At 37.8% G+C, this 18,944-nt stretch overlaps 1 protein-coding gene across 4 annotated transcripts in view; it reads left to right on the forward strand.

Moving 5' to 3' along the window:
* The window catches only part of FAM13A (family with sequence similarity 13 member A), a 143,340-nt gene that overhangs the window by 106,523 nt on the left and 17,873 nt on the right, over positions 1 to 18,944 (forward strand). For all 4 annotated transcript variants that reach the window (XM_075201798.1, XM_075201790.1, XM_075201808.1 and 1 more), the window contains 7 exons: positions 1,362 to 1,404; positions 6,549 to 6,696; positions 14,815 to 15,028; positions 15,621 to 15,765; positions 16,281 to 16,362; positions 16,562 to 16,776; positions 16,970 to 17,053. In XM_075201798.1, coding sequence (XP_075057899.1) covers positions 1,362 to 1,404; positions 6,549 to 6,696; positions 14,815 to 15,028; positions 15,621 to 15,765; positions 16,281 to 16,362; positions 16,562 to 16,776; positions 16,970 to 17,053 — 931 coding nt within the window. The remainder of the gene's footprint in view (positions 1 to 1,361; positions 1,405 to 6,548; positions 6,697 to 14,814; positions 15,029 to 15,620; positions 15,766 to 16,280; positions 16,363 to 16,561; positions 16,777 to 16,969; positions 17,054 to 18,944) is intronic.

An 18,944-nucleotide genomic window follows, 5' to 3' on the forward strand; every position in this document is an offset into this window, starting at 1 on the left:
CCAAATTCTTTATCTCGATTACTGCTCCTTATCTCAAATGGCAAGAAAAACCTGCAACAAATTAAATAGGAAGTAGACCTCGACAAGCCTTTGTACACAAAGAAGTGGACTGATGTGTATTAGGAGGATGCAAAATCCTCTATTAATTATTGCATCCAGGAGAATGTCTACAGATTGACCTAACGTTGGTACTATGTTCCGATCAGGCTCTGCAGCATCTTTCCTGCATTTCTGTGCCAAACTTCAACCATTCTGGCAGGAAGTTATTTCCTTTGCCTGCAATGTTATTAACTGACTGCTCCCTTATGATTGTAAGCATATTTTGATTCCCCTACCCATCCCAGATTTCCCCAGACTGGCCACAAGTGAGGTGGCCATGCCTGGGGAAATGCTGTAACAGCACTAGTGATGTGCCACTGCTCAGGCACATCACATGTATAGTGTGTGTGTATGTTATGTATATGTACAAAACCAGTATCCCCAATACTATATTTATTTTTATATATTCTCTTTCAGGTGTATTTCTTTGTCATTGTGCAAAATATCATGTTACAATTGATTACTGCTTAAGTATAAACACTACAAAATTTTAGGGGGGTATTCAATTGTTAGCCAGAACCGCTAAAATCCCGTGCTCAAAAAATATTACCGTTAATACGGTAATATCTCGCTGGATTTCAGCTCGCAGCTCCCTGAGCTGAAATCCAGCGAGCAAATTACCGTATTAACGGTATTTACGCGCAATATTACCGTATTAACGGTAATATTTTTCGAGCGCGGGATTTTAGCGGTTCTCGCTAACAATTGAATAGTGTGGCAAATTACAATTCGGTTAGATTTACTATTTAGCTCTAATTGTGCATGCATCCTATCAGTCTATAGAATCTATGTCCTACAATTAACCTTATCTAGATCTACTTTGTTTTTAAAGCCTAACTTCACCTTTTAACAATTTTATTTCCGAAATGAATCCCCCTACACCCCTGTTCCTGCAGTATGCATTTTTGGAACCTTGGTTGAAATGCTTACCATGCATTTTGCATAGTAGACCACACCACCTGATTAGCCCTTAGGTGGCTTCAGACACCAATGTAATTATGTATCAAAATTCCCAGAGTGTCCAGTAAGGAGAGCTGGGGTTTCATTTTACAATATGTGTTTCTTTATTTAGCTTTTAAAATAAAATTCCTCACTATTTCTAATTGTATCCTATATGCAAAGCTTAGCATTAACCAGTTATCTGAGGAAACTTTTTTGAAATATTTGAAAGTAGAATTTATTGACCCAGCATTGGCAAATTCGAAAAAAAAAAAATCAAAATCAAGTTTTTAGTTCAGTATTGTCGTCTTGTCTTTCCATAGCAAAGAGAATGAACACGACAGAGAATGTTTGCGGTTACAGCCGGTAAGCCATATACTGTTTTGTTTTGTTTTTTTCCTTTTTATGGTTTAACGAAATCAAATGATATTTTGTTTGCCATGTCACAACCATATCTACAGACCTTTCTGAAATGCAATGCACCTTGCTTCAAATTGAGACAAAACCCATTATTCATTGTCAAGCAACTAGGGTAGATCATTTTTCAGCCCCAAAATCTGGAGAATTTGACAATCTTATGGAATCATTAAAGTGAACCTATTACATGTGGCGTTGGATGTAACTACTGCGCCCACCTCTGTTGATTTGTTCGCTATGACAGCTGTCCAATCAGTGCTCTTGACACATGAAATGTCATCTCAAGTTTAATCCAAAATTTTCCTGCCAGCCACAGCAGGGCTCTTGTTGCCCGAGACTGACTCTGTGTTGGGAATTAAACATAACATTTTTATTATGGCTTGTCTCCTTTAATGTGAACTTGTCACCACATTACAGGTTAACAATATACTGTAGAAAAAAACATCCCTCTCCCACCAAACCCCCCCACCCCCCGTCTCCCCTCCTCTGTGCTGGAACTCCTATTGCTTCTAGCTACACTGGAGAAAGAGTGCTATTTATTGTACTGGGCTTACTAAAATAAATAACTCACCCACAGCTCCTGTGCAACAGCTGCCACGGGCAGGAGATTTATGTATTCCATGTGAAACAAGTTTGAGTTTTGTGATGAGGTTGAAGGAAAAGTTTTCTACTGACAGTTCTTCCATTCAGATCATTTGTGTGTAAGCGACGATGACCTGTGGAGAACTACTCTGGTGTCAGATAGACCTCTCTGCTGGTTCACTCCTGTTAAATGTGAGTTGTGCTCTGCATATCTGATCAGTTTACACACCGTTCTATCAGATAAGTCAAGGGAATATCTAGAAGACCCAGAATTAACAGTTAACTTTTTAGCTGGAAACATTTCTATATTTTAGAACTTTCCTTGCTTCAGCGCAGTAAATTATCTTTATTTTCAAATCCTCAGTCAGCAGCTTAGAGGAGGCCATGGTTGTTGAAAGTAGGTACAGCATCCAGGAGTCTGAGTATTTATAACACTCTGATTGTCTTTATCTTGCTTAAATGTTACAAGTCAATCCGGTGTATTCATTATTTAATTTGAAGGGTGCCCAAACATTTGCCATCACCACTTTTACCCCACTATTTTTTATATTATTACAAATAAATTAATTGTACTTTAAATGTGCAAACATTTAATGTTTAATTTACCCTGCAGAGGTTGAGTTGATTTCTTTTTACTAATGCCCCATTCTCACTGCCTAAAAAACCTGAGTCTTTGCCAGGGCGTGCTCCGACGATGCGGGTCGAGGCTCTATGTGAAAGGGGGTCAATTGCAAAATCCCGGGTCATCAGACCCGAGACTTTTGCAAGGTTATTCTCGTATCAGTCCCGGGTCGTCTGCAGTGTGAACGGTGCGACCCAGGTTTTTCAACCCCGGTCTCACAAAAAGAAGCTGATTGGGGGATTAGGAATGCAGGATGGTGAAGTAATGTCAATGCTGCAGAGAAGATAGATAGGAGAAAGCATGGCACACTGGCTAGAGGAAGAAGTGCGTGAGCTGTTGGCCATTAGAGGAGATGAGGAAATCAAAAAACAGATCACAGGCACTGTAAAGGATGTAACAGTGTACTATAACAGCAAAAATACTAACAGATAAAATAATAATAAAATACTAACAGATCTGGCCATGATTAAAGCAATGCTGTTAACAGTCACCACCCACTTTGGCCTCATCTTTGTGTGCAAAAAAACAAGTCCCCTTTAAATGACCTCACCATTTTTCAGCCAATCAAAGATCCTCTTGTGATGACTGACACTTATTGCCAGGGCAGACCCGGGTTCAGTATGAACGGACTCGACCCAGGAAATTCCCAGGTCCAAGGTGCAGTGTGAACGAGGTATCTGAGCTGGGAAGCTCTGTGACACAGCAAAAATCTAACTTGAAAAACCCGGGATATTGCAAGGACAGCTATGTTGGGTAGAGTCATTGAAACATGTAGTTTGACCAGAGATGCCAAATGTTTCCATTAAACTGCAGTTGCCTGTCATGACACAGATATGTTGGGGTTACTATGCATAATCACCTGAGGGATGTTATGGTGTTCAAATCACCGCAGTAGCACAGTCAGTCTGAGGAAACGGTGAACAGGATTCTGGGATATCCCAAAGGTGATTGGTGCTTCTTGCTGCTATACTAAGCAGGTGCTCCTCCATAGTAACCCTTATGTGTTTTTGGCCTGACAGACAGACGGCAGAGGAAAATAGAAATAAAGTATTGGGGGTTTTTTTTTGTTTTTTTTTTAAACAATGTAGAACCCAAGGCAGGGTTTCATAGTACTCATGTACATGTTTTTTTTCTACTTTGCTTTGAAAGTATAAGAAGAGATTATCTTTTTGTTCCGCAATTACAATCTGCAAAGTAGATTGTGCGTGGTTTTTCCTTCAATTCTTCTGAATCTGACAGGAATGCACAGTATTGTGAGTGAAAAAGGAGTTTTTACTGAACATGCAGACAAAAGACTTCCACAATGGCACCAAAATCGTATTATGTGGTTTTAAGAGGTCATGCAAATGTGAAATTCCTATTAATTCCTTCGGTCTTTTAAGCTTGTTGCTGGGAGAGCTTGTAAACATAACTCTACCAACAAGTATGTCATTGACATCGGTGATGGGCCCATTGCATAAGCTTAGAAGGAGCATGTTAGAATATACCCACTTTCTGTTCTCCTTTACAGCATGCCAAGCTAGTGTTTGCAAAGGTTCTAAATTCCTGTTTTAGTTGCAGATTATTATGGTTAGCATGGACCTGTATTATTTCTTTAGCTCCTAACTACAACTATTGTGCCTATGCTTGACTTTCTACTGAGATGGAAAGAGCTTTTTTTCCCCAAGATACTTCTTATAGATTAGCTTGAATGATTATTTAGAATTAATAGGAGTCATGAATCGGTTTAAAATTTTGCTAACTGAAATCCAAACATATTTTTCATTTACTGATAACTGAATTGATATGATCAGGCTTGTCAACAGTAATAAGCCGAACTTCAGCCTTATGGGATTCCAGTCCTACCCAAACAACATGGCAGAATAATTTGAATGTAGTTGTTCGAGCTTCATTAATAGACTATAAATTCTGTGAAATGTCAGTTGTCAGTCATGTCAGTCATCTTAATTTGTCAACCATTGAAAGATACGGGGGATGGGGGGGTTCCAAAAATTTCAGGAAAATTTACATATTGGGGCAGATTCAATTAACAAAGCGGGGCGCGCATCATTTCCATTGCTATGGTAATATATGCGCAATATTACCGTTAGTATGGAAATAGATGCGCAATATTACCGTTAGTACGGTAATTCCAACACTGATTTTTGCTTTCAGCTCTGTGAGCCGCGAACAAAAATCTGCGTTAAAAATGAACGTGCTACAACGCAGGGAATTGAATCTTCCCCATAAGCAATGGTGTTTATCAACATATTACTTTATGTTAAATGAAAATCATTTCAAAGTTTAACTTTCATCAATTTAGAGGGCAAAAGGTCTTGGAAAGTTACTCTAGTTAAAACCATCGGTGTAATGTACCATCACTGAAATGTTGTTTTTGCTGCTCATGTTTTTGTTTTTTGTTTTATCACCAATGGAGAAAATGTTTACTTTTGCTATTAGTAAATGTACTGATGATTGGCAGCCATGGATCTGGTTCAGAAATATGCCTGGGCAGTTGTTGTGTTTGCACTTTCAGATAAACCATGCTGTGTGCCACATTCATAACTGGAAACTTACTAGACAAGCTAACCCTGACAATTTGTTTCAATCACCATATCATGTCTATCTTGCAAAAGGGAATATTTTCTTGACCCTAATATGCTTAAATTAAAGATTTATAAATGACAACCCCACTGACATGGAACAAGGGAGTGTATAAGTATATACCTTGAGACTCTGACATATATCTAAACTCTGAGGGCACTGCCCATATTTATAGTTTTGATCTCACTTAGGAGCATATTGTGGCACTGTAAATGCAAGTCTGTCAGTTACTTGGTATGTATGTACTGGAAATTTAGAGGTGGCATTATGGAAAATGTCCTGGGAATATAAGTGAATGGAATGTGATAGTTTTATAATGAAGGCAGTAGGAGAAGTGGTGGTATGACATACCACCTCCACATCCACCACTGGATATATGTATATTTAGATTTTGTTTTTTGCTGAAAACTGAAAGTAGAAAATGTTAAATATTTTTATTTGCTCTGAGAGGGTTAATGTAAGACACGCTGTATCCTTGAGAAGAATTGAAGTTTTCCAAGTGATCTGACACCCCTCTCTCTCTCTCTCTCTCTCATGCTATCCAGTGTACTATCTTTGTGTGATTTTGGCTCTTGCCCAACACTTAGTATTGTTTCCAGCTGAGTTGCCAAACTCCACTGCTGGCTGAATAAGCTCAGTGCCTCAATATCCAAAGCTCCCTATAAATAGCATTAAGAGTGCGCCCTCCTCCTCACACAACCCTGCTAGGAGATATCCACAGGACAAGGGAAGTCGTTGCAACCAACAGATGATTTAGTTGGCAGAAACTGATCAGCAGTGCCTGCAGAAGGGATTCATATGCATGTTTTTCTTTGCACTATCGTCTGCTCAGCCTGCTTGCCTGAGGGAGTTCATGGAAGAGTGTGGTTGCTGCATCAGCCCTAGCAACAGCAATAACATTATTCTTCATGTTGAATTTTTTTTTTTTTTTTGCCTCGTCATTGCTGCTGTCAACAAAAGGGAGTGGCAATTCCTCAAAGACCAATCTGAGAAATCATGCAAATAAATCTGATGTAGCGGAATAGGCAATTGATTTAAGGAATGAGGCTGCTATTTTCTTTAGGAGCGAGGGAAAGTTCAGGGCACACAGAGGGGCGTTGTGTTCTTCAGACGGATCATTTGACCAATTAGCATGCAAGGGTCACAGAGCATGGAACCACTGGGGTGCAGGCAAATAGCTTGAGCTGCCGATTTTGTCCAGCCCTCCTGTGCATTGTGAGGAATTTGCCACTGTGCATTAACCACTGTTACTTATCCTTTTTTAAAGAAACTATTTTCTGAAGGGTTTTTTTTTGTTTTTTTTCAGACTGTAAAAATGAAGATTCAGGAGCAACAGAATAATTCTGAAATAAGACCACAGAGAAGCCTTGAGGTTGACGTTGGTCAGGAGGGCTTTGTCCCAGAGGTACCTCGTCTGGACCTCACCTCTCTTTGTGATGACAGCAGCTGGGAAGGTAAGAAACATTTCCATGATGTCTCTTGATTTTCTTTTTTGTTATTTATATAGGTTTTGTAGAGATGATGTATACACGAATGGCATTTTGTTTGGCATTTCAAAGAGTGTTCTTCTCAAATATGTCCCCCCTACCCACCACTCGCTGGAGTATCTAATAATGCTCGTAAAATGTGCTCTACAACTAATGGCTACATGTTTCCCAATTTAAAGTTGTTGGTTTATCTTTAAGATTATTATCAAATTTGCATATGCATTTAATAAAATCACATTTTGGGGGATTAAGGTGACGAGGTTACAGTGCATTTGCAGAGAAAAACAGCAGTTCAGGTTTATAGTTCTCCTTTGTTTCCTTATTTATAAGAGTATATGGTTTGAAATGGAATTTGAAATTCTACCTGTTTGTAGCACATACCTTTTTTATTTTGAATTTTTTTATATTGATGAATGTAATATTTTAACAGTACTGTATGTTTGTGCTGACATTTTTAAGAAACTCAATAGTTGTGTCCTGTATAATCTAAAAATGTTTTAATATTAACGCTATGGGGCATATTCAATTAGCTTTCGGATTCGCGGTAACGCGGTGCGCGTTCTTGCGGGTATTACGGTACCGCATTAACGCGGATTTTCGTTCGCAACCCTATGGGCTGCGAACGAAAATCCACGTTATTGCGGTACCGTGTATTACGTTTCGCGGCTGTTCCGGCGCGTTACCGCGAATCCAAAAGCTAATTGAATATGCCCCTATATGTTTACAAACTGACAAATTAAAACAAACTAAAATCTGAAATTGCAGATTAATTTTTTTACATTTGTTTCATATTATATAACATAAATATTTGTTAAGGTTTCATACTGGAGTAGCATCTATTTTAAATGGCAAACCGAACAGTGATGAGATTTGATTCAAATGATGAAATGACTGTGTAACTTGGCTTGTAATTTTAGTGTGCGCATGAGGATTCCTAATACTACCCTTAGGCTACATACACATTGGCCTTTGCAATGCGTTTTTTTTAACCTCTGTTAAACCACAAGTAAAACACGTGTTAACTGCATTGCATTTGTGTGCGTTTGATTTGTGTTTAGGTGCGTTTGCAAGTGCATGCAGTTTGTATTTTTTTAAACATGCATCTCTTTCAAAACAAAAAGTTATCTGTTCCAGCCAAATGCAGGTAGTGATGCATATATAAACATTTCTCAGCCACATCTCATTGTGTTTACAATTTACTGCCATTAAGATTTTTTTTTTTTTAACTATGTTGGTGCACGTCAGACATATTTAAATGGAACAAGATGGGTTCAATAAAAGCACTGCTGCTCAACACTCAAGTTAAACACACGTAAAAACACATATATAGTCTCAATTGGTATAATTTCTAATCAAAGTTTGTATGTAGCCGTAGACAGATTGAAAGTTAAGAATGTGAAGTGGAGTCATCTAGCTTTGGGAAACTTGTTCCTTGCCGGTTCATCGATAGCAAATTGTGACCAGACTCCTCCCACACACAGTATGGCCCTGCAATCTGCATCACCATGACTTAGCAGTTCATTGCCCAAAAAAAAAAATCCCCAGCCTAAATGTTAGGTTTCACAGTCACATGCCTCTTACGTTCATTCTGAAACTATTTGGTATTTCCGTGGCCAGAAATTACTGGTGCAGCTCCTATATTATTGTCCCCCATGTTCTTATCTAGTGAAAGAAAGTAATATGCTCTTATTTGCACATTTTAATGTGTTGCTACAAATACAAAATTTCATATTTGCCAAATTTTTATAGAACTGTTATGTCTTAAGGTTTTGTTTTATTTTACAATACAGTGCATCCAGAAAGTATTCACAGCCCTTCACTTTTTCTATTTTTTGTTATGTTACAGCCTTATTCCCAAATGGAATAAATTCCTTTTTTCCCTCAAAATTCTACCCACATACCCCATAATGACAACGTGAAAAAAGTTGTTTTGAGATTTTTGCAAATTTATTAAAAATAAAAAAACTAAGAAATCACATGTACATAAGTATCCACAGCCCTCACCATGATGCTCAAAATTGAGCTCAGGTGCATCCTGTTTCCATTGATCATCCTTGAGATGTTCCTACAGCTTAATTGTAGTCCACCTGTGGTAAATTCAGTTGATTGTACATGATTTGCAAAGGCACATACCCGTCTATATAAGATCCCACACTTGACAGTGCATGTCAGAGCGCAAACCAAGTCAACGGAATTGTCTGTAGACCTCCGAGACAGGATTGTCTCGAGGCACAAATCTGGGAAAGGGTACAGAAAAATATCTGCTTCTTTGAAGTCCCAATGAGCACAATGGCCTCCATCATCCGTAAATGGAACTCTACCTAGAGCTGGATGTCTGTCTAAACTGAGCCATCGGGGGAGAACGGCCCTAGTCAGTGAGGTGGCCAAGAACCCGATGGTCACTCTGTCAGAGCTTACTGCATTCCTCTGTGAAGAGAAGAGAGGAGCAGCCATCTCTGCTGCAATCCACCAATCAGGCCTGTATGGTAGAGTGGCCAGACGGAAGCCACTCCTTAGTAAAAAGCAGGCCACCTGAAGTTTGCCTCATCAGACCAGAGAATTTTGTTTCTCATGGTCTGAGAGTCCTTCAGGTGCATTTTGGCAAAGATTGAACTCTTTGGCGTGAATGCCAGGCGTCATGTTTGGAGAAAACCAGGCACCGCTCATCACCAGGCCAATACCATCCCTACAGTGAAGGTTGGTGGTGGCAGCATCATGCTGTGGGGATGTTTTTCAGTGGCAGGAACTGAGAGACTAGTCAGGCTAGAGAGAAATATGAATGCAGCAATGTACAGTGACATCCTAGATGAAAACCTGCTCCAGAATGCTCTTGACCTCAGACTGGGGCGACGGTTCATTTTTCAGCAGGACAACGACCCTAAGCACACAGCCAAGATATCAAAGGAGTGACTTCAGGACAACTCTGTGAATGTCCTTGAGTGGCCCAGCCAGAGCCAAGACTTGAATCCGATTGAACATCTCTGGAGAGATCTGAAAATGGTTGTTCACCGACACTTCCCATCCAACCTGATGGAGCTTGAGAGGTGCTGCAAAGGGGAATGTGCCAAGCTTGTGGCATCCTATTCAAAAAGACTTGAGGCTGTAATTGCTGCCAAAGGTGCATCAACAAAGTATTGAGCAAAGGCCGTGAATACTTATGTACATGTGATTTCTTAGTTTTTTTTTATTTTTAATACATTTTCAAAAATCGCAAAAAAAACTTTTTCACGTTGTCATTATAGGGTATTGTGGGTAGAATTTTGATGGGGAAAAAACGAATATATTTCATTTTGGAATAAGGCTGTAACATAACTAAAGTGAATCGCTGTGAATACTTTACGGATGCACTGTATATTTATAGTATTCATGGCATGGATGGTTTTGTCAGAGGAGTTGCAGCTGTTCATGTAAACACTTTGGTGGGTGCAATAGGCCGAATAACAAACCAAACTATTCTTTACAACCTGTTAATGATTCCCAAGGGCAGATCTGAAAATGTTGTAATTTGTCCCTTCAACTTATTTATTCCACTGCACCTTCAGGCAAAGTTATAACGAAGTACAGTTTTTTGCACCCATGAATTGACCTTTCCATTATTGCTCTTTTGTATTTTGTTTTTGAACAGTTATTATTAGCTCCTGTATGTCCACACCATTTTATCAGGCATTAGTGTAGTTCAACAAATAAAGACTGTCAGAAAATTAGAGCTTTACTCATGCTAACATTCTACAAGCCTATAACCAAACCCAAGTGTACACAATGATTTTTCTGTTTACAATTATGGCACATGCACCAATTTGATTGCATCAAGATAAAACATTTCTGACAACCTGATTGTATACTTTTAATTGAAGCTGATTGCATAACTCCTAAGCACTGTATGATTTTTGTACTATTCCATCACAATCATATTGTATGACTATATAGTTTATAGTTTTTCCTCTGCGTATTCTATGATTGTATATTCTTATGTTTGTTCACTTGGACCATGTCTTCACAGAATAGTATGTTGCTCAAAGTAGGAATTTCCATCCAATTTGTTGTACACTTAGATCTCTATTGTATGTCTTTTGTTACTGCAGTAAAATCTTTTCTCAGAAATAGCATGAAATGCTGCTAAATTAGAGAAGCATGATGTGACTGCTTTGTTGTGACAAGTATGAAACATTGCCACATGCTCACAGTTTATGATGGGTTTAATCGGATGTTTGCCTGTGTTTTTTACGGGTAAATGCACTTTGTGCTAAATTCCAGGCACACTCCAATGCATGGTGTCACTTCAGTGCCAGAACTTTGCTGAAGGAATTTCGGTTTTCTCTTCTTGACCACTGCTTTACTTCTGATTTTCTGATAAACTGATTTCATCAGCAAGGGCTATATTTAAATAGAAATATAATAACGTGTAAATTTAATGCAAAAGAGGAACAGATGGTTGTTAGACATCTGCTGTTCTGCGCTTAATGTTTTTCTAAATGAGCATCTGATATCCTCCCTTATCACAAGATGGAGAGCATTACAGACAGAAAGAAAGGCATTTTTCTATATCCCAGGCCACTTTGGTCCCTGGAGTCCATGTCTGTATTCTGTTTTGAAGCACAATGTATTTTTACCATTAACATTGCGTGCTGTCGTGTCATTAGTTTACTATCTGGTGACAATCCTTGCACGCACCCCTATCCACACAGTCCAGTAGAAGTGTTAGTCCTGTAATGCTTATCCTATTATGCTTGGAAGATTTCCGCTTTATTTCCAATTGTTTTCTTAGTCACCAGTGCTCACGGTTACCATGGGAAATAAATACTCTGGGGCAACAGAAGAACATTTAAGGTGGAAAACAAAAAACATTGGTTCTGGGGTCTTTGAATTTATTATTGGTGAAATATTATTAGGCTCTTTGTAAACATGCTTAACATTTGCAGATGTCTTTTTTCATAGCCATAGTCATATAGTGATGACCTTTATTTTGTAAAATCTTTTTAATACTTCCTCCTTTTAAAAGAATGGCCTTTCCTTTGTCAGATATATTTGAAGGCATTTATAATAAAGGATGTAAAGAAAAACTGTGAAACATAGTGTAGCTGCAAATTAGTTGGCAAAAGCCTCCTGCACTTATAAAGACTACACTGACAGTTTTTATAAACATCTCTCAAATAGCACTTTGGCTTCTCCTACCCCAGGTCTAACCTACGGTGTATAACAAGCACCATTGATTTATTTTTTTAGTTTGTTACATAACCATTTATAAATGTCACACTACAGGTCCTTCCAATTCCTACAAAGTCTCACTCTTTTTTGCGATGACCTGTAGGGGTCGCAGACCATTTTTTCTCTGTATCCCGCATTATAAGTATGGTGTTCTGAGAAAATAATTTTGCAGACTCTCTTTATAAATGTACCTTATTATTATTTAGGACAGGGCTGTGTACCTGGTGTCCCTCCAATGTTTTTTACTTATTTATTTTATGCTCGTCAGTTTCAGTAAAAGCTGCAAAGATTCTGTTGGATTATGAATAATAATTGTCCTACAGACGCTTAGTTATAATAGAAATGCGTCCCTCTTTATGGAAATACTTGGACTGGAAAGTGGGACTGGATTTTTTTTTACTAATAGGCATATGATCTTGCATAGGGACATCATTTATCTTGGGTACCTGGTATCCCAAACTACTGCAAAAATGTAAACAAATGTGGATCACATTTTCTTGGGTCGTCGCACTGCTCAGGCTGCCACTCTACCATGTTTCACTCTTTCTGCTTTACAGCGTAAGTAAAGTAAAGATGGATAAATACACAATATGCAGACTGGTGAATGTGCCTTTCATTCACTTGGCTAGTGTGATAAAATCAGATTGGTTTCTTTAGTGAAGACCTAGTATATGATTAAAGTTTGTGTGTCCATTGTCCTGCTCCTGAGCACTGCGTAAGAGGTCTCCTTCACAAACATTGGTTATATAATGGGAAGTATGCATTTGTGTAGGCAAGAGCGAAACTTACCACTTCAGTGTTGTGACTTGCTGTGTTGAATGCTAGCGGAAATGCTCAGTACACTTCCCATCCATGTTCCATTAGGAAACATTGCTTCAGCTTTTGACTTATTTTAACAATTTTCTATCTACTCTACTGTGTCACTATAATTTAATTAAAACATGTATTAAAATATGCTGTTTCTGTTATATAGGGTAAAGTGTTTATAGCATACATACCAACCTTCCACTTTCCAAACTTCTCAACCGGGAAATCCCAGGGGAGAAGTAACGCGACATCGTGACAGTAGGAGGGGGCGTGGTGACATTGTTGCGTCACCATGGCCCAGCCCCACTATATAATGCCGAAATTCACGGCATTTAATATCGGAGGCGGGGCTTATTGGCGCAATTAAGCCCCGCCATTCAATGCCGTGAATTTCAGCAAATTCGGGAGGTTTGCCTAATCTTCCCGGGAGTCTGGAGCCTCCACCAGGGAATTTTGAGCGAGTAGGCAAGTATGGTTTATAGTGATCTAGTGATAGGTGAAGAGCCAAGAGGCAACCAAGTGCCTCTGAAAATATTTGGTGTTGCCTTTGATGCAACCACTGATGGGGAAGCTGAAGAATGCATATTTGTAGTGCCAAATAAAGAATCAAGGAAGAACTCATAAATTTGGAATAACTTAAACATGCAGACACAGTTTTATGTTTTTTTCTTGTGTGTTTGCAATGTACTACTGATCTAGACCAATATCATCATCCATCTAGCATGTACAGTATACCAATACATTCACAGTGCTGGTAGGTGATGCATTCATAGGGCTCTATAATCTAAAGAGAGAACAGTGGCAGACAAAAAAAAAATCCTATATGTACATTTCAAGGTGATCTTATAGCACATTTTCTTGTCCTGGTTTGGGTTAGGACTGGCTGAATATTAGGGGTAATAGTCTGTCTCTCCACCACAAGTGTCTGGTATCACACACTACCCTCTAATATGAAAGGAGGTGTGTTCCTTCTTCAAGAGCGAAACCAGACACACAATGCACAGATTGAGATCTCATAAATGATTCATTTCCCTTTTGACATGTGGTACAATTTGACAAGGCACTGGTATGTGTTTTCAGCATCCTTTTTTGGGGATAGGGAATAGATAATGGTGAAACATGCCTTGCTGTTATGATCAACCAATCAACCTTACATTTAAAACTGGTTTTGTATTTAATTCATTACAGTATGAAAGCTCTCTGATTTTGCCATTATAAAATGTTGTAGTATTTTATGTGAGTGTTTTTATATTTCTATTTTCTATTAATTTATTTTAAAGTATCAGTATTGTGTTGAAGTTTTTCCTTTGCTTGAAATCGTTCCATGCTTCATCCTGAAATAAATCGCAGTCCATAAATATGTCTAGTATATAGATGTGTGTCCAAACACACACCCACACCAGTAGCTTAGTGACTGATTAGTAGCAAGGGATCTTGTTATTTGTATGTGTGTGCTTTACACCCTGGCAAACAATAAATCCCAATATCACTGGGAAATGTTAATATTAGTAAAAAATAGTTATTAGTTTCCATAAAATAAAGAAAACATTGTTTCTTCTTTTGGTGCTGCCAGTTTGATAGAGCATACATGATGAAAGCACCGGTTTAATCTTACCATACTAAGCAGGAGCACGCAAATCAGATTAGTCAAGGTGGAAACTTCACATGCATCTGGGTCAAGTAGTTCCAAGGATAGGAAAGTTGTGTATCTTGATGTACGGAAGCAAGGTGCCTTTCTAAGCACTGCTTCACTGTACAAAGTTTCTGTATACCACAAAAATCAGCCATTTTGGCTTTCACTGTGTACTGCACCTACAAATTAAATTTGCATTGTGAAGGTTTTGTTTTTCCCACAGATGTACAGTATGTTTGCAAATTGAATATTCCATTCTCTGGTTCAGCAAAAACTGCTCCAGCATAACGCAGTCATAACTGTAACCTGACTGCAAAACAAGACGGACCATTGGTGCCTATTAATTTTCTTTTTAATTATTTTGTAGTAATTAATATTTTTATATATTTTATTTTTTATTTTTAAATGTTAATGAATGATATGTGTTTTGGTCTTCACAGAACCAGCACCAGTCCTGGCCTCATGGGACCGTGATGACGCAGACTCTGATGAAGCACGTCTGTCTCCTCAGGCAGGCCGTCTTATTCGTCATCTCCTTGAAGCAGACAGTGATCCTATGCTATCTCCTCGATTTTATGCATATGGGCATAGTCAGCAATATCTGGATGATACAGAAGTGCCCCCATCTCCTCCTAATTCACATTCGTTCATGAGGTATTATTATTATTATTATTATTTTTTCTGCACCTCTTTACCCCTCTCTTCCTTCTCAACCCTCATTTAGAATAAAAGAAGCAGCTTTAATTATATTGTTCAACTAAAACTATAATTTTTTGTAGTTTTTTATCTTAACCAACTGTGATATATCTATTTTCTTTCTTTTTTTGTTGTGAGAACATGTGTCTATTGTACAAAATCATTGCATTACATAGTATTAGCAATTTTGAGATGGGAGTCTAACTACATAACATACATTTGTATCTGACCTGTGGGCTTTATGTACTAGCATAGTTCATCTGCTTAACCGCTGTACATAAACACTGAAATATTTGTAAAATATAGTATAATCTCAGATTTTTGCTTTCATAACACTCTTGTACTGGATCAGTTTAGGTATAATTTGGTTAAATAACAATCCAAATTATCCTTAATTGTTATTATAATTTTGCTTGTCAAAATGATGCCTTATCCCGTCATAACCCAACTTTAACCGTGCAAAGTAATAATTAGTAATGTTTCCCAGGTAATGTCAGGCTCCTAAGGCCACAGTGTATAAGCCTCTGCTAACTCTTTGTTATTCTTTCAGCAGGAGACGCAGCTCTTCATTGGGGTCTCATGAGGAGGATAGAGATGAGGACCTGACTCCTGCCCAGATCACACGAAAAATACAGAGCCTCAAGAAAAAGATACGCAAGTTTGAGGAGAAATTTGAGCACGACCGTAAATACAGAGTAAGGGCTTTTCCATTCAGGACTGATGTGAATGAGTTCTCTGTACAGCGCTGCGGAATCAGTGGCGCTATATAAATAAATGGTGATGATGATAAATGGTGATGATGATTCATCAGCGTAGGTCCCGTCAACCATTCTTCCAAAACATACTGGCTTATTAGCCTCTAGCAAAAATGGGCCTGTGTGCCTGGTAGAAAATTTGAAGTAAGCAGGTAAAGTTCTGCATAATATGGTGGGGCCATACAAATAAACGATTATATATCTAAGATTTCTTAATTGAAGTTGTTACTAAAATGACAAATTTACAAGCCACTAGGCTGAAGTCATACATTGTGTTTCTTTGCTGAAATAATTATATCTGCGATAACTACCTCTTCCACCTAAAAAAAAAATAACATATGTACACTTATAAATATCATGAGCTCTTAATGTTACATTCTAGAAGCAAATAGCTTAATTTCCTAATAAAGTTTAAGGTTTGTCCTTTCTGAGGTTGTTTCTGTCTCTCTGACCAGCCTTCCCATCGTGACAAGGCTACAAATCCTGAGGTTCTGAAATGGATGAATGAGCTGACCAAGTTCCGGAAGCAGCTTAAAGGTAAATAGAAAATGCAACTTCTATTGAGCTATTGCCAATGCTTGCGTCTAGGCTACAAATGTTTTTGAGGTGTGTAGATGCTGAGTATCTATGTGAAGGATATGTTACATACCTCAATTTGCATGTTGCACAATATTAATTTGCTGTCAAAAGTGAACTGTTTGATGTCATCAAATCTAAATAATGTTTTGTTACTCAGAGTCAAAAATCAAGATCTCTGAAGACCTGGTTCCTCAGATGAGACAGAGGAGTAATACACTGCCGAAAAGTTTTGGTTCCCAGCTAGAGAGGGAGGAAGACAAAAAGCAGGAAGCGGAGAAAGTGGCCAAGCCCTCTATAGAACTCACAATGGAAACTATCCAAAAGAAACTAGAGGACAAGAGAGCAGAGGTCAACCGCCCAGAGGATATTAAGGTATAAACATGGGTATTAATAGATTGAATGTCTTCACATTCTGTTAATTGTTATTTGGCACAAATATATGGATAAATATGTGATGTTGTAAAATTGTGATCTCTGCTACAATCTTCTCGACTAAGGAGAGTCTGGTTAGTGTGTAGGTCTGTATACTGCATGAAACAACAACAATCTGTATCTATGTTTGCAGGATATGACCAGAGATCAGATTGCAGCAGAGAAAGTATCGCTTCAAAAAGCTTTGCTGTACTATGAAAGTATTCATGGCAGACCGGTATGTATTCATTATGTTTTTTATTTCCTGTACACAGGGTTCTTCTTGTTCTGTATAAATACACGCTTCATCTCTCATGCTGATCATTTTCACATGAAAAACAGTGACCATTACAGGGATAGTGAGCAGAATCACCTTTTTGCTTTATTCTGTTCACATAAACTTCTTCAAGTGAATAGAAAATAAATATTTACTAATACAAAGCTGCGTCAAACCAGATCCATGTCCCTATAGATTCTAAGCTTTCAAGAGTTAGGACCTATCTACCTTTTGTGTATTGTGCATTGTTTACTTCCTAGTAACTGATGCAATAGGGCTAGTTTATTTGTAACCGTTTGTAACTAAAAAGGGAAGAAACTTAACAGTGTAGAAGAGCATACAGCAGGCAATGAAACCAAACACTATTACAATGCAAGTACATAATTACATTCTAGAAACAATTATAGCAAATGTCTCTGACAAAGCATTGCATTATACCATGTGATGCACATCATAATGATAATGTAACTCAACAATAAACAAACTAACCGTGTCTATGGTCACATTGTCTGTTTAGCTGAGTATATTTTAGATCAATGCAATATTGTAATTGTGTAATTAGCAAATGAGGCCAAAAATTTGAAGTTCAAAGGTAAGCAACAACTGTCCCCAAATTACCTTATTCAGTAGTAGTTTATTGCTGTGCAACAGTCCATGGATCAAGGGGCGGTGCATCTGGAATCATCTAATGCTATGTAATTGTTTTACATGGCAGAGGAATGAACTTTCTAATATCAGTTCTTATTTACTATATTAGAATCATCTAATCGGCCTAGATTTTTGGATCAAGTCTCACTTTAAACTTAAATATCTTGTTTATAATCTGCAACTTGGGGCAACACCATATAAGTTGAATAAAGTCCTCTAAGTGACATTTCATACCTTCTGGTGTGTCTCTAAAGACTTCCATTAGAGAGGCACTGGGATGTAATATATTCTGTGTATGTATGCAGTCCATTTTTTAGTGGTTCTTTTTACATACAATAAATTTTCTTATAAACATTGGATAGTATTTGGTGTGTATCTTACAACTGATTATATAAATCCTTGTTAATTCTACATTAAGCTATAACCAGTGGTGAAAGTGGAGATGTATACGGTGGTACGCCATGCCGCCACTTCTCTTGCTGCCTTCATGTAAAACTATCACATTCCATTCATTGACATTCCCAGTACATTTTTATATCGCCACTTCTAAATTTCTAGTTCAAACACTGGCTATAACTAAAAACTATTAAGCCCCATATTTACATCATACTTACATTTTGAGGAGTCCCCTGTTGTTCCACAAAATTTGTATTTCTTTATTGCATTCTCTGTAACTGTAAATCCAATTATTCCCTGAATGTCACTCTGGGGACTCTTGCAGACATCTCTTTTCTTCTGGCCCTGTAGCAGTCAATGTATTTAAAAAAAATATAAATATATATATATAATATACTCCATAGTTGTTCAACAAACCGATCAGAAACATACAACATTTTATAGAAAAAAATAGAAAGATAAATCACAATAGTATTCCTCATTAAGACTCATTTTCATGTGTTTGTGTCCCTTTAAGCATTTTGCTAAAGGAATGTTACTTCATTGAGAGTCAATTTGCATTAATGTTTTTTACTAAAACTTTAATTAAATCAGCTTTGTTCTTTGCCCTGCCTTGGCACTCATGCAATGTGGAAAAGTACTGACTTGCTTTAGAGCAATTTATTAAATGCGGCGGAGCCAAAAACCAGGAGGTCAAAGAGTATAAAGTATTATAAGCCTATTACTTTGGAACCCATTATGTATCAAAGCTTTTGGAGAATTAAAAGAAGCTGTACATATTGGGTTACATAGAGTGATTTAATGTCTG

Source organism: Mixophyes fleayi, chromosome 1 (genome assembly GCF_038048845.1).
Source record: "Mixophyes fleayi isolate aMixFle1 chromosome 1, aMixFle1.hap1, whole genome shotgun sequence".
Classification (NCBI taxonomy): domain Eukaryota; kingdom Metazoa; phylum Chordata; class Amphibia; order Anura; family Limnodynastidae; genus Mixophyes; species Mixophyes fleayi.